General features: G+C 43.3%; 1 protein-coding gene across 17 annotated transcripts in view; it reads left to right on the top strand.

The window, feature by feature from the left end:
* Window positions 1-13,514, top strand: part of LOC106598423 (neuronal cell adhesion molecule) — a 168,462-nt gene extending 154,948 nt beyond the window's left edge. For 5 of the 17 annotated variants that reach the window (XM_082977868.1, XM_082977866.1, XM_082977867.1 and 2 more), the window contains 6 exons: window positions 1,079-1,144; window positions 1,526-1,651; window positions 1,989-2,153; window positions 2,929-3,063; window positions 3,143-3,221; window positions 9,705-13,514. In XM_082977868.1, coding sequence (XP_082833994.1) covers window positions 1,079-1,144; window positions 1,526-1,651; window positions 1,989-2,153; window positions 2,929-3,063; window positions 3,143-3,221; window positions 9,705-9,939 — 806 coding nt within the window. In that variant the 3' untranslated portion in view covers window positions 9,940-13,514. Of the gene's footprint in view, window positions 1-1,078; window positions 1,145-1,525; window positions 1,652-1,988; window positions 2,154-2,928; window positions 3,064-3,142; window positions 3,226-9,704 lie in introns of those variants that run through there. The other 12 variants (XM_082977871.1, XM_082977879.1, XM_082977873.1 and 9 more) reach the window with 7 other exon arrangements.
* The last annotated feature ends 2,289 nt before the right edge of the window (window positions 13,515-15,803 follow it).

Genomic DNA, 15,803 nt, shown 5'->3' with positions numbered 1-15,803 from the left:
ACTACTATAACTTCTATAACTACCTGCCCTATATGATGTGAACTACTATAACTACCTGTCCTGTATGATGTTAACTACTATAACTACCTGTCCTGTATGATGTTAACTACTATATCTACCTGTCCTATATGATGTTAACTACTATAACTCTATAACTGCCTGTCCTATATGATGTTAACTACTATAACTACTATAACTACTATAACTACCTGTCCTATATGATGTTAACTACTATAACTCTATAACTTCCTGTCCTATATGATGTTAACTACTATAACTTCTATAACTACCTGTCCTGTATGATGTTAACTACTATAACTTCTATAACTACCTGTCCTATATGATGTCAACTACTATAACTACTATAACTACCTGTCCTGTATGATGTTAACTACTATAACTACCTGTCCTGTATGATGTTAACTACTATAACTACTATAACTATCTGTCCTGTATGATGTTAACTACTATAACTACCTGTCCTGTATGATGTTAACTACTATAACTATTATAACTATCTGTCCTGTATGATGTTAACTACTATAACTACCTGTCCTGTATGATGTTAACTACTATAACTACTATAACTACCTGTCCTATATGATGTTAACTACTATAACTACTATAACTACTATAACTACCTGTCCTGTATGATGTTAACTACTATAACTACTATAACTACCTGTCCTGTATGATGTTAACTACTCTACCTCTAACTACTATAACTACTATAACTACCTGTCCTGTATGATGTTAACTACTATAACTACTATAACTACTATAACTACCTGTCCTGTATGATGTTAACTACTATAACTATTATAACTACCTGTCCTGTATGATGTTAACTACTATAACTACTATAACTACTATAACTACCTGTCCTGTATGATGTTAACTACTATAACTACTATAACTACTATAACTACCTGTCCTGTATGATGTTAACTACTATAACTACTATAACTACTCTATAGTATTGTGTTACTATTTGTTTGTCTGTCCTTGTGGTTGTGGTGTCTGTGGTGTCTGTGGTGTCTGTGGTGTCTTACTCTTCTCTGTGGTGTTGTTGTTTCAGGCTACACAGAACCCCATCTTCCAATCTCTCCCATCACTCAGTCTCTGCGCCCCCAGTTTTACAAGGGTACTACAGCCATTCCCGGAGTCCCTTACCTCTCTCTCCATAAAATCTCTAAAGAGGAACATGTTAACTCATTGTTTAGGGCAGTTGTGTGTCCTGTGTCTAGCTTGCATGTGACAAATGATTAGTTCTCAGGGAAATATGGTGGAAAATGCAGGAAAGGCAGAATATCTGTAGATATTTAGTTATAGGTGTGACTCATTTTCTGGAGAAAAAAACTACTTTATTAGATTACAAAGTCTACAGTTTGTATTTGAGTCTAAGTACCTTCCTCCGTGAGCGTCTGTAACATCCTACCTCTGAGACTTGTATTTTACTGGCAACGATTCCAACTTGTGTAGCTCAACAACTGTCCTGTATGTATGTTCTTCCCTGTGTGATCAGTGCATCCGATAGGCTCGGCGTTCACCAATGTAAACTCATCTGTGGTGGGAGAGGAGGGAGCAGTGATAAGTTGGGAATACTTTGGACCAGATAAGAATGTGTATGTGGAGTATATTGTAGAAAACAGTAAGCTATTCCTGCTTCTATACAATATCGTCTCATCGCATCACAAAGCAAATTGCATGCATATAAACACACAGTTAAGCATATAAACTGCCTGTCAAACATATAAACTTAATACGGTTAAAGTATCATTGTTAATTTATTTCAAAACCTGGATCATCAATTCCCATAAAAACATAGCTCATAGAATGAGGAAGTGGCATGCTCAACTCAAAAGTTTTCACTAATAAAATGTTTTTCAGTACATCTGTCATATCATCACCCAAATACTTGGCTTTTTCAATACATACCTTCCTTCTCTCTATGTTGACTTTCTCCCCAACGCCTGCATTCCCTCCAGGTAAAGAAGACTGGACTAAAGAGTTTGTAAACGGCAGTAGCGGGTCTCAGACCTATCTGATAAAGGGCTTAAAGCCGGGGACGTCCTATAGGGTTCGGGTGGTAGTTAAAGATCACTCTGAGGCTACCATACACAGTACAGAGGAGCTAGTGATAACGCTGCCAGGTGAGGCAGCATGTCCAGAGCGCTCTGCCTCAGTGTACTGCAGGGTTGGGGACAATTCCATTTCAAAATTAGTCAATTCAGGAAGTTAACTGTTCCAGTTACAATTGTATTTCCTCATTGCTTTTCAATTAATTGGAAGTGACTGAATTGAACTGGAATTGACCCCAACCCTGATGTACGGTAGATGATTGTTCCTTGTAGTTGCCTGCGTCCTCCTTCCATACCCTCTTCCCATGATAAGAGCTCCATCAGTCTGACCTGTAATAATCTGTGGTGTAGCTAGTGTAACAGCATGGTAAGAGCAAGGTTTAAAGCATGCCTCATGATGTCCCTACTTCACTTTAGGTATCCTGTCTCTTTTCAGTTTGTGTGCAGTGAAAGCTGGGTGAAACACACTGTATGTTCAGTAGAGGGTCATTGTCGTTGCATGTCTTCATTTAGAAAACAAGAATACATTTTTTTCATCCTGATTTTTTTGGGGGGGAAATTCCCTCCCGCTTCTTAATTTAATTTAACTGTGGTTTATACAGGTCCTTGCCTGCACCACTCCCCCTTCAGATGTTCACCTGTTAACAGAACTCTGACAACCTTTTCCATGTTTCTTCTTCCTGTGTGTGTGTGTGTGTGTGTGTGTGTGTGTGTGTGTGTGTGTGTGTGTGTGTGTGTGTGTGTGTGTGTGTGTGTGTGTGTGTGTGTGTGTGTGTGTGTGTGTGTGTGTGTGTGTGTGTGTGTGTGTGTGTGTGTGTGTGTGTGTGTGTGTGTGTGTGTGTGTCAGAAGCAATGAAAAGCAACCAGGTAGACCTAGCCACTCAGGGTTGGTTCATAGGGCTGATGTGTGCCATCGCTCTCCTCATCCTCGTCCTCCTCATCATCTGCTTCATCAAGAGGAACAAGGGAGGGAAATACCCAGGTACACACACACACACACACACACACACACACACACAACCCTAGACATTCAGCAACAATGATATGTATTCTATCCACAGTGAAAGAAAAAGAGGACGCTCATCAAGACCCAGAGATCCAGCCGATGAAGGATGATGATGGGACGTTTGGAGAGTACAGGTGAGAGAGAGACTCTGGAACACAACACACACACACACACATTCCCCTTGAAGACTACTGTACTTGTTCCATGTTGTTCTGATTGACATGTTGTTCTGATTGACATGTTGTTCTGATTGACATGTTTGGATGTGTAGAACATTTTACCAAGGAACAAGGAAACTCTCCCTTCCTGACTCGCTCGAGGCAAGACAGAATCTACACCTCTCTGTGTTTAATTAACAAGACAGAATCTACACCTCTCTGTGTTTAATTAACAAGACAGAATCTACACCTCTCTGTGTATAATTAACAAGACAGAATCTACACCAGTCTGTGTTTAATTAACAAGACAGAATCTACACCTCTCTGTGTTTAATTAACAAGACAGAATCTACACCTCTCTGTGTATAATTAACAAGACAGAATCTACACCTCTCTGTGTATAATTAACAAGACAGAATCTACACCAGTCTGTGTTTAATTAACAAGACAGAATCTACACCTGTCTGTGTATAATTAACAAGACAGAATCTACACCTCTCTGTGTTTAATTAACAAGACAGAATCTACACCTGTCTGTGTATAATTAACAAGACAGAATCTACACCTGTCTGTGTTTAATTAACAAGACATAATCTACACCTGTCTGTGTATAATTAACAAGACAGAATCTACACCTCTCTGTGCTTAATTAACAAGACAGAATCTACACCTTTCTGTGTTTAATTAACAAGACAGAATCTACACTTCTCTGTGTTTAATTAACAAGACAGAATCTACACTTCTCTGTGTTTAATTAACAAGACAGAATCTACACCTCTCTGTGTATAATTAACAAGACATAATCTACACCTGTCTGTGTTTAATTAACAAGACATAATCTACACTTGTCTGTGTATAATTAACAAGACATAATCTACACCTGTCTGTGTTTAATTAACACTGTAAATACTGTACTTACTTACAAATATGATTTCATAATATATCAAAGCAACTTGTATACATTAGTGTGTGTGTGTATGCAAATAGCGTATGTATTTTAATGTAACATTAAAAACAGCTGTCATGCTATCATTGTTGAGAAGTTGTATCAGACTTTACTGCTGAACGTGTCTCAATCTGCACTAACTTGTGATATCATCATCATACTTTGTGTGCCAAATCTTTTTGGGGGGGTTTTGTTTTTAGTTAGTATAGTAATAATAATAATTGTGGCGCTTCAAACGTGTTGACTGTTTGATATCAGGCTGCTACTGTAATACATGGGTTGACTGTTTGATATCAGGCTGCTACTGTAATACATGGGTTGACTGTTTGATATCAGGCTGCTACTGTAATACATGGGTTGACTGTTTGATAGCAGGCTGCTACTGTAATACATGGGTTGACTGTTTGATATCAGGCTGCTACTGTAATACATGGGTTGACTGTTTGATATCAGGCTGCTACTGTAATACATGGGTTGACTGTTTGATAGCAGGCTGCTACTGTAATACATGGGTTGACTGTTTGATATCAGGCTGCTTCTGTAATACATGGGTTGACTGTTTGATAGCAGGCTGCTACTGTAATACATGGGTTGACTGTTTGATATCAGGCTGCTACTGTAATACATGGGTTGACTGTTTGATATCAGGCTGCTACTGTAATACATGGGTTGACTGTTTGATATCAGGCTGCTACTGTAATACATGGATTGACTGTTTGATATCAGGCTGCTACTGTAATACATGGGTTGACTGTTTGATATCAGGCTGCTACTGTAATACATGGGTTGACTGTTTGATATCAGGCTGCTACTGTAATACATGGGTTGACTGTTTGATATCAGGCTGCTACTGTAATACATGGGTTGACTGTTTGATAGCAGGCTGCTACTGTAATACATGGGTTGACTGTTTGATATCAGGCTGCTACTGTAATACATGGGTTGACTGTTTGATATCAGGCTGCTACTGTAATACATGTGTTGACTGTTTGATATCAGGCTGCTACTGTAATAAATGGGTTGACTGTTTGATATCAGGCTGCTACTGTAATACATGGGTTGACTGTTTGATATCAGGCTGCTACTGTAATACATGGGTTGACTGTTTGATATCAGGCTGCTACTGTAATACATGGGTTGACTGTTTGATAGCAGGCTGCTACTGTAATACATGGGTTGACTGTTTGATATCAGGCTGCTACTGTAATACATGGGTTGACTGTTTGATATCAGGCTGCTACTGTAATACATGGGTTGACTTTTTGATATCAGGCTGCTACTGTAATAAAGCACATAGCAGAATGTATTTTCTCATCCACCACTCTTCATGTGTTCCTCCATTGTTCTCTGTCTTTGGGGTGTAGGTCCCTGGAAAGGTAAGGGGGTTAGCATTATGCTATTAGCATACAGCAAGCCTGGCATGCAACACATACCGTCTGATACAGGTCTGTGTGTGTGTCTAAACTGATGCTAAAGGAGACAGCTGGGCCTTGTCAAACCCAGCACAGATTATACTATGTCAGTTTAACTCACCTGTTTGTTGGCTAGCACCTGATTGTAATCCGGTTGTATTTATTTAACACTAACAGTCACTAAAATCAGAAGCTACTATTTGACTGCATATCCTGTTTGGCTTCATTTTCAGTTGCTTTCAATGTTTCCTTTTGGGTAGAAAAATGTCAAAATTCGGTTGTATTTATGAGTTGTGCCATTGTAATGTCAATCTAATATAATACACAGTGTACAAAACATTAACGACACCTTCCTAATATTGAGTTGCACCTTGTTTTGCCCTCAGAACAAGGTGCAATTCGTCGGGGCATGGACTCTACAAGGTGTCGAAAGTGTTCCACAGGGATGCTGGCCCATGTTGACTCCAATGCTTCCCACAGTTCTGTCAAGTTGGCTGGATGTCCTTTGGGTGGTCGACCAATATTGATATACACAGGGAACTGTTGAGTGTGAAAAACCCAGCAGCGTTGCAGTTCTTGACACAAACCAGTGTGCCTGGTACCTACTACCAGACCCTGTTCAAAGGCACTTCAATATTTTGTCTTGTCCATTCACCCTCTGAATGACACACATACACAATCCATGTCTCAATTGTCAAAACGCTTAAAAATCATTATTTAACCTGTCTTCCCCCCTTCATCAAGTCTGATTAAAGTGGATTTAACCAGTGACAAGGTTACCATGGGTTTCACCTGGATTCATCTGGTCATTCTGTCATGACAAGATAAAAGATAATACTTCACCTTATATAAACTTAAATGGGGTGCTATGTCATGGAAAGAGTAGGTGTCCTTAATGTTTTGTACACTCAGTGTTGTTATTTCTATACAGTATAAATGTATGCCATATTCTGGCATAGATGGAATACGAGCGGCGAGGAAACACTAAGGACAGCATTACTAAGTCCTATATACCTGTGTATTGTCACCGTGGTGTTAATGTTGAACAGGATATAGTGTCACCGTGGTGTTAATGTTGAACAGGATATAGTGTCACCGTGGTGTTAATGTTGAACAGGATATAGTGTCACCGTGGTGTTAATGTTGAACAGGATATAGTGTCACCGTGGTGTTAATGTTGAACAGGATATATTGTCACCGTGGTGTTAATGTTGAACAGGATATAGTGTCACCGTGGTGTTAATGTTGAACAGGATATAGTGTCACCGTGGTGTTAATGTTGAACAGGATATAGTGTCACCGTGGTGTTAATGTTGAACAGGATATATTGTCACCGTGGTGTTAATGTTGAACAGGATATATTGTCACCGTGGTGTTAATGTTGAACAGGATATAGTGTCACCGTGGTGTTAATGTTGAACAGGATATATTGTCACCGTAGTGTTAATGTTGAACAGGATATAGTGTCACCGTGGTGTTAATGTTGAACAGGATATAGTGTCACCGTGGTGTTAATGTTGAACAGGATATAGTGTCACCGTGGTGTTAATGTTGAACAGGATATAGTGTCACCGTAGTGTTAATGTTGAACAGGATATAGTGTCACCGTGGTGTTAATGTTGAACAGGATATAGTGTCACCGTGGTGTTAATGTTGAACAGGATATATTGTCACCGTGGTGTTAATGTTGAACAGGATATAGTGTCACCGTGGTGTTAATGTTGAACAGGATATATTGTCACCGTGGTGTTAATGTTGAACAGGATATATTGTCACCGTGGTGTTAATGTTGAACAGGATATAGTGTCACCGTGGTGTTAATGTTGAACAGGATATAGTGTCACCGTGGTGTTAATGTTGAACAGGATATATTGTCACCGTGGTGTTAATGTTGAACAGGATATAGTGTCACCGTGGTGTTAATGTTGAACAGGATATAGTGTCACCGTGGTGTTAATGTTGAACAGGATATAGTGTCACCGTGGTGTTAATGTTGAACAGGATATAGTGTCACCGTGGTGTTAATGTTGAACAGGATATAGTGTCACCGTGGTGTTAATGTTGAACAGGATATAGTGTCACCGTGGTGTTAATGTTGAACAGGATATAGTGTCACCGTGGTGTTAATGTTGAACAGGATATATTGTCACCGTGGTGTTAATGTTGAACAGGATATAGTGTCACCGTGGTGTTAATGTTGAACAGGATATAGTGTCACCGTGGTGTTAATGTTGAACAGGATATAGTGTCACCGTGGTGTTAATGTTGAACAGGATATAGTGTCACCGTGGTGTTAATGTTGAACAGGATATAGTGTCACCGTGGTGTTAATGTTGAACAGGATATATTGTCACCGTGGTGTTAATGTTGAACAGGATATAGTGTCACCGTGGTGTTAATGTTGAACAGGATATAGTGTCACCGTGGTGTTAATGTTGAACAGGATATAGTGTCACCGTGGTGTTAATGTTGAACAGGATATAGTGTCACCGTGGTGTTAATGTTGAACAGGATATAGTGTCACCGTGGTGTTAATGTTGAACAGGATATAGTGTCACCGTGGTGTTAATGTTGAACAGGATATAGTGTCACCGTGGTGTTAATGTTGAACAGGATATAGTGTCACCGTGGTGTTAATGTTGAACAGGATATATTGTCACCGTGGTGTTAATGTTGAACAGGATATAGTGTCACCGTGGTGTTAATGTTGAACAGGATATAGTGTCACCGTGGTGTTAATGTTGAACAGGATATAGTGTCACCGTGGTGTTAATGTTGAACAGGATATAGTGTCACCGTGGTGTTAATGTTGAACAGGATATATTGTCACCGTGGTGTTAATGTTGAACAGGATATAGTGTCACCGTGGTGTTAATGTTGAACAGGATATAGTGTCACCGTGGTGTTAATGTTGAACAGGATATAGTGTCACCGTGGTGTTAATGTTGAACAGGATATAGTGTCACCGTGGTGTTAATGTTGAACAGGATATAGTGTCACCGTGGTGTTAATGTTGAACAGGATATAGTGTCACCGTGGTGTTAATGTTGAACAGGATATAGTGTCACCGTGGTGTTAATGTTGAACAGGATATAGTGTCACCGTGGTGTTAATGTTGAACAGGATATATTGTCACCGTGGTGTTAATGTTGAACAGGATATAGTGTCACCGTGGTGTTAATGTTGAACAGGATATAGTGTCACCGTGGTGTTAATGTTGAACAGGATATAGTGTCACCGTGGTGTTAATGTTGAACAGGATATAGTGTCACCGTGGTGTTAATGTTGAACAGGATATAGTGTCACCGTGGTGTTAATGTTGAACAGGATATAGTGTCACCGTGGTGTTAATGTTGAACAGGATATAGTGTCACCGTGGTGTTAATGTTGAACAGGATATAGTGTCACCGTGGTGTTAATGTTGAACAGGATATAGTGTCACCGTGGTGTTAATGTTGAACAGGATATAGTGTCACCGTGGTGTTAATGTTGAACAGGATATAGTGTCACCGTGGTGTTAATGTTGAACAGGATATAGTGTCACCGTGGTGTTAATGTTGAACAGGATATAGTGTCACCGTGGTGTTAATGTTGAACAGGATATAGTGTGCTGCACTTCTACTGGTAGATTGATCCACCAGAATCAGTTCAGTTTGTAATTTCAATAAAAGGGTTTTTGTACGAATCAGCCCCTCGACCCCAAGACCATTAAGACCCCTATGCATTTTGGACAGATCTGTTATTTGAATCCCTCTGAGTCTTTAATGCATGTAGATTTAATGGATAGCACATGGTCTGATGTCTGATGTCTGCCTAGTATGTGCGTTATGTTGAGAAGCACGCCTTATTGATTGAAATGGAATCATGTAAAAGTTTTCGTCACCAAGTCCAGTCCCACAGAACTAGGTGTTCCAGGCTTTTGCTCCAGCCAAGCTTGAACACATCCTAAACAAGACCTTGGTCAGGTGAATTAGGTGCATCAATGCCAGGCTGGAACAAAACCCTGCACCCCCTATATCTCTCCAGGACCAAACTTAGCCACCACTATCTGACCTAAAGTAAACCGTTTCTCTGCCTCTCCCTCTCCCTCCTAACCCTTAGTGACACGGAGGACCACAAGCCTCTGAAGGGCAGCCGGACGCCGTCCAACGGAACGGTGAAGAGGGACGACAGTGATGACAGCCTGGTGGACTACGGCGAGGGAGGGGATGGCCAGTTCAACGAGGATGGATCCTTCATCGGCCAGTACAGCGGCAAGAAGGAGAAAGACACGCACGAGGGCAACGAGAGCTCCGAGGCCCCGTCGCCGGTCAACGCTATGAACTCCTTCGTCTAGTTAGATAGACAGTCACCGCTAGCCGATGGCGATGCCATGACGACTGGCTGCCATGGGAACCGTCGCTATGGTGACCTGACCTGTCACCATGGAGATCTGCCACCATAAGGACGTGTCACCATGGAGACTCATCACCGTGGTGACCTGTCACCATGGCCACCCATCACCATGACTACTTCTGTCACACCCTGTCATCTCTCCACAGCCTGCCCCTCCTGCCTGCCAACTCCCCACCCCCCCATCACACTGTGACTACTCTCACCACCCTCACTATCACACGATGGGACAAACAACTAACCAACCAGAAGAGACATGAGAAGAAGAACCGTAGAACCATTTGAAAAAGTAGAAGGAGGGATGTAGGAGCCCAGAAACAGACAGAGAGAGATGGAGAGCTGGAGGAGAAGGCAACACTGACAAGCAGGAAGTGGAGGAATGTATTCCAGGAGTAGACTGGGTTGGTTCTCATCACCCAGACTGCTCCACAAAGTGCTGGAGAGGGCATGTGTGTGTTAGGGCCATTTTAGCTTTCACAAACGTATATATGATGACATATATAGATCATTGTCTTTTTGCAAACAATGATATCCATTAGAATATATATTTTCTCAACATCACCCAACATGGCAGTCAACAGTATACATACATTTCACCATTCTATACATTCATCTGCTTCTGATTAATATAGTGCATGGAATGAATGATATTCTAAACCATTACACACGGATTCATACTGGTGTCCAGCGTGGGAGCAGAGATGACGCGGTGCACACCTTAAACTACTGCTTATGCCTTTCATCATCTTACCTTTCTACTGTCAACAGTCTTATATTGGTATTATAATACGGGGAAAAACTATGGCGTCATCAATGTCTTTGTGGACATTGCTGTGAAAAGTGTGACTCAGTTTAATGCTATTGTGACATGTTATTTTTGCAAGACAGAAGGTGTTTGTATGTATACTGTAACAGCAGAACAAATCTATGTACTGGATGGTCAGGAATAACACATTTATAGTTTGTAGCCCTGAAGAGAAAACTAGTGATAATCAATACAGAATCACAGCGACACTCCACACCTCTCTCCAACCATCCCACACTCACACACAGACGTTGCTGTTTGTCTTGCTTTGGTTTTTCAAGGGATGTTGTTGTTTAGTTGTCTTCCTTTCCACCAGACACATGGTCTTGTTGCAGTGGCACTACTATCTAATATGGAGATTGGAACAGACCCATTGTTCATACAGCTTCACAGCTCCTGCCTTGGAGGGAGGGAGGGAGAGAGGGAGAGAGGGAAGTCAAGCGGTGCTATGTTGCAGTTCCCGGAGCAGACCTGTGTCAAAATAGTAAAATATTTGTTTTCTTGCAAACACTTTAGGTGTACTCTATTCTGCTTGTGGAACCAATATAATAGTACCATGACGAGAGATCCCCACCCACCTGGGTGAACTCTGCACAGCAGACAAGCTAAATCAAGCGCATCCTAAAGTAATGAAATCAAACTATTCTGAGCCAGGTCTGGAACCCGATACAGACTGCAGGCGGTGCAAAACCAGAGAACCCTTCAGCATGGTTAATAGTGCCTTTGTAGAGAACAGCCTGTGTTCTAGATTCATACCCATAAACATCCCCTCATCCACACAGAGAAGAACCTGGTTCTAATACTCAGAGCAGAACCGGTTCCAATAGACAGAGCAGAACCTGGTTTCAATAGACAGAGCAGAACCTGGTTCCAATAGACAGAGCAGAACCGGTTCCAATAGACAGAGCAGAACCTGGTTCCAATACACAGAGCAGAACCTGGTTCTAAAACACAAAGCAGGACCTGGTTCCAATACACAGAGCAGAACCTGGTTCTAAAACACAAAGCAGGACCTGGTTCCAATACGCAGAAATAGAATGACATTCATTCCATCATTCTGTTTCTATGGTTCCAATCCGGTACAGTTGTCATGGGTCCATGTATAGACCAAGCCATGAGAGATTATTTACTAACCTAAAGAAATTCATCACTAACCAACACCACAGGAGAATAGACTATCATCATCCATGGTCTCATCTCTCCTCTCAGCATCACACCTAGAGGAAGGGCTCTGGACCAGACCAGCAGCACTAAACTACTGCCAACCTATGGTGCACCTGACATAGCACCCTTTCCCCCTATATAGTGCACTACTTTTGACCAGGGCGCATACGGCTCTGGGAATAGGGTCCCATTTCAGATGCAGCCTATTGTTTAACTCTCTGGTTAACTGCTATTAAGGATGAGGTGAGCTACTGCTACGACGTAAAACAGCTGATATGAACTGAGGGGTTTGAAAGCTATGGAAGATATTGAATGTGTTTTGCCTATTCATCATAAGGAATGAAATGTTGCTTGTTTGATTGGAAAATGTCAATAGTAATATGTGCTGGTGATTTGTTTTCTGCATTTAAACGTTTCTATCTGTATGTTGTCACGTTTTGCTGTAACTCAGAGCGCAACCTTGAAGTTTAGTGTGTAGCCTCCACCCAGTAGTCAGTGGAGTTGGATAATCTACAAGAATGAAGTGTGTGTGTGTGTGTGTGTGTGTGTGTGTGTGTGTGTGTGTGTGTGTGTGTGTGTGTGTGTGTGTGTGTGTGTGTGTGTGTGTGTGTGTGTGTGTGTGTGTGTGTGCGTGTGCATCTGTCTGTCTGTGTGCGTGCGTGCGTGCGTGTGTGCGTGCGTGCGTGCGTGCGTGTGTGTGTGTGTGTGTGTGCGTGCGTGCGTGCGTGTGTGTGTGTGTGTGTGAGACATATTCTATAGCTCCTCTTCTAGGTGATGACAGTCTGTTGTGTGAAGTGGTCGGCCATCTTGGCAGAGACAGATCAACTGCTCCATATGTCACCTGGAAGACCAAGGGAGAATTTCAAGAGATTTACATGATCTACATTTTCACAACTTGCATCAAGTTTTTAGTTTCCAAATGTGTCTGCTTTCTGTGTGTAGATATTTTGTTGTAATATGTAAATAGAGCTTGACCTGACTGTAGATGTTTTGGTTGGATGGGGTACAGAGACGCCAGACGGGAGCTTGACCTGATCAACGAGCATCATGGGGGTTTGAAGCAAGGTGTGTTGGGTGCAAGAGAGACCTTTTACAGTTTTCACTCTTTCATTTGCTGTGCAACTTTGTTTTTCAAATCTGTCAGGTTACTACTTTTGCTAGCTCAAGGCTTTATGGGGCGAGGAGGAGGAGGAGGAGAGGAGGAGGAGAGGAGTAGGAGGGGAGGAGGGGAGGAGGAGGAGGAGCAGGAGAGGAGAGGAGCAGGAGGAGGAGGAGGAGGGGAGGAGGGGAGGAGGAGAAAATAATACAATTAAACAAATGACATGCTCATCCATTAAGTCTCACAAATAGACTAGATGATAGCAGGACGCAGTGTGAAAACCCTGGTGACTATAGGAAATAATATATGAAATGATAGAAGAACATTCTGGTAAATGTTGAAGCTACTCGAAGAGCATGAAAGGCTGTCAAATGGTTTACTATAATATAATATTGCTAAATATTTTGTATTTTAAAATGGAAAAAAAATAAATGTTGGTTTCAGAATTTCACTTCAGACTGATTTATTCCGCCTTTTAATTTCAGCTATTATTATTTTAATGGTTCATTTGTATTCTATATCAAACATGAATACCTGTGTATTGTTTCAATAGATTCGTTATGTATACCTGGAGATATTCAAGGTTCTTTGTAACAAGTTACTGTATATTATGCAATAACAAGGCCTTGTCCAATGTACATTGTTTGGACACTGAACGGTAGGGCTGTTTATCCAGTGAAGTAGTAGACTACTATGCAACCTACTGACTCAAATATATAGAGGGAGATTTGTTTTGATCTAATCCTGCTGTATAGAAGTGCTATTTCTCTCTGTTTCTCCCCCTCATTACCCACACTGGGGATTATAGATTATACAATCTGGATTTGGGGTGTGTGTGTGTGTGTGTGTGTGTGTGTGTGTGTGTGTGTGTGTGTGTGGTGTGTGTGTGTGTGTGTGTGTGTGTGGCGTGTGTGTGGTGTGTGTGTGTGTGTGTGTGCGTGTGTGTGTGTGTGGGAGAGAATCAAAAGCTCAACAGAACTCCCATCACCCTCCACTCACCTCTACCACCTCTCTCATCCCATCACCCCTCCACACACCTCTACCACCTCTCTCATCCCATCACCCCTCCACTCACCTCTACCACCTCTCTCATCCCATCACCCCTCCACACACCTCTACCACCTCTCTCATCCCATCACCCCTCCACTCACCTCTACCACCTCTCTCATCCCATCACCCCTCCACTCACCTCTACCACCTCTCTCATCCCATCACCCCTCCACCCACCTCTACCACCTCTCTCATCCCATCACCCCTCCACTCACCTCTACCACCTCTCTCATCCCATCACCCCTCCACACACCTCTACCACCTCTCTCATCCCATCACCCCTCCACTCACCTCTACCACCTCTCTCATCCCATCACCCCTCCACCCACCTCTACCACCTCTCTCATCCCATCACCCCTCCACTCACCTCTACCACTCTCTCATCCCATCACCCCTCCACTCACCTCTACCACCTCTCTCATCCCATCACCCCTCCACTCACCTCTACCACCTCTCTCATCCCATCACCCCTCCACCCACCTCTACCACCTCTCATCCCATCACCCCTCCACACCTCTACCACCTCTCTCATCCCATCACCCCTCCACTCACCTCTACCACCTCTCTCATCCCATCACCCCTCCACTCACCTCTACCACCTCTCTCATCCCATCACCCCTCCACCCACCTCTACCACCTCTCTCATCCCATCACCCCTCCACTCACCTCTACCACCTCTCTCATCCCATCACCCCTCCACACACCTCTACCACCTCTCTCATCCCATCACCCCTCCACACACCTCTACCACCTCTCTCATCCCATCACCCCTCCACCCACCTCTACCACCTCTCATCCCATCACCCCTCCACACTCCTCTACCACCTCTCATCCCATCACCCCTCCACACACCTCTACCACCTCTCATCCCATCACCCCTCCACACACCTCTACCACCTCTCTCATCCATCACCCCTCCACTCACCTCTACCACCTCTCTCATCCCATCACCCCTCCACTCACCTCTACCACCTCTCTCATCCCATCACCCCTCCACTCACCTCTACCACCTCTCTCATCCCATCACCCCTCCACTCACCTCTACCACCTCTCTCATCCCATCACCCCTCCACTCACCTCTACCACCTCTCTCATCCCATCACCCCTCCACTCACCTCTACCACCTCTCTCATCCCATCACCCCTCCACTCACCTCTACCACCTCTCTCATCCCATCACCCCTCCACTCACCTCTACCACCTCTCATCCCATCACCCCTCCACACCTCTACCACCTCTCTCATCCCATCACCCCTCCACACCTCTACCACCTCTCTCATCCCATCACCCCTCCACTCACCTCTACCACCTCTCTCATCCCATCACCCCTCCACTCACCTCTACCACCTCTCTCATCCCATCACCCCTCCACCCACCTCTACCACCTCTCTCATCCCATCACCCCTCCACTCACCTCTACCACCTCTCTCATCCCATCACCCCTCCACACACCTCTACCACCTCTCTCATCCCATCACCCCTCCACACACCTCTACCACCTCTCTCATCCCATCACCCCTCCACCCACCTCTACCACCTCTCCATCCCATCACCCCTCCACACACCTCTACCACCTCTCATCCCATCACCCCTCCACACACCTCTACCACCTCTCCATCCCATCACCCCTCCACACACCTCTACCACCTCTCTCATCCATCACCCCTCCACTCACCTCTACCACCTCTCTC

Source organism: Salmo salar, chromosome 07 (assembly GCF_965601325.2).
Source record: "Salmo salar chromosome 07, fSalSal1, whole genome shotgun sequence".
Classification (NCBI taxonomy): domain Eukaryota; kingdom Metazoa; phylum Chordata; class Actinopteri; order Salmoniformes; family Salmonidae; genus Salmo; species Salmo salar.
The sequence above is the reverse complement of the archived record's forward strand: the minus strand, read 5'-3'. Positions and strand labels throughout refer to the sequence as shown.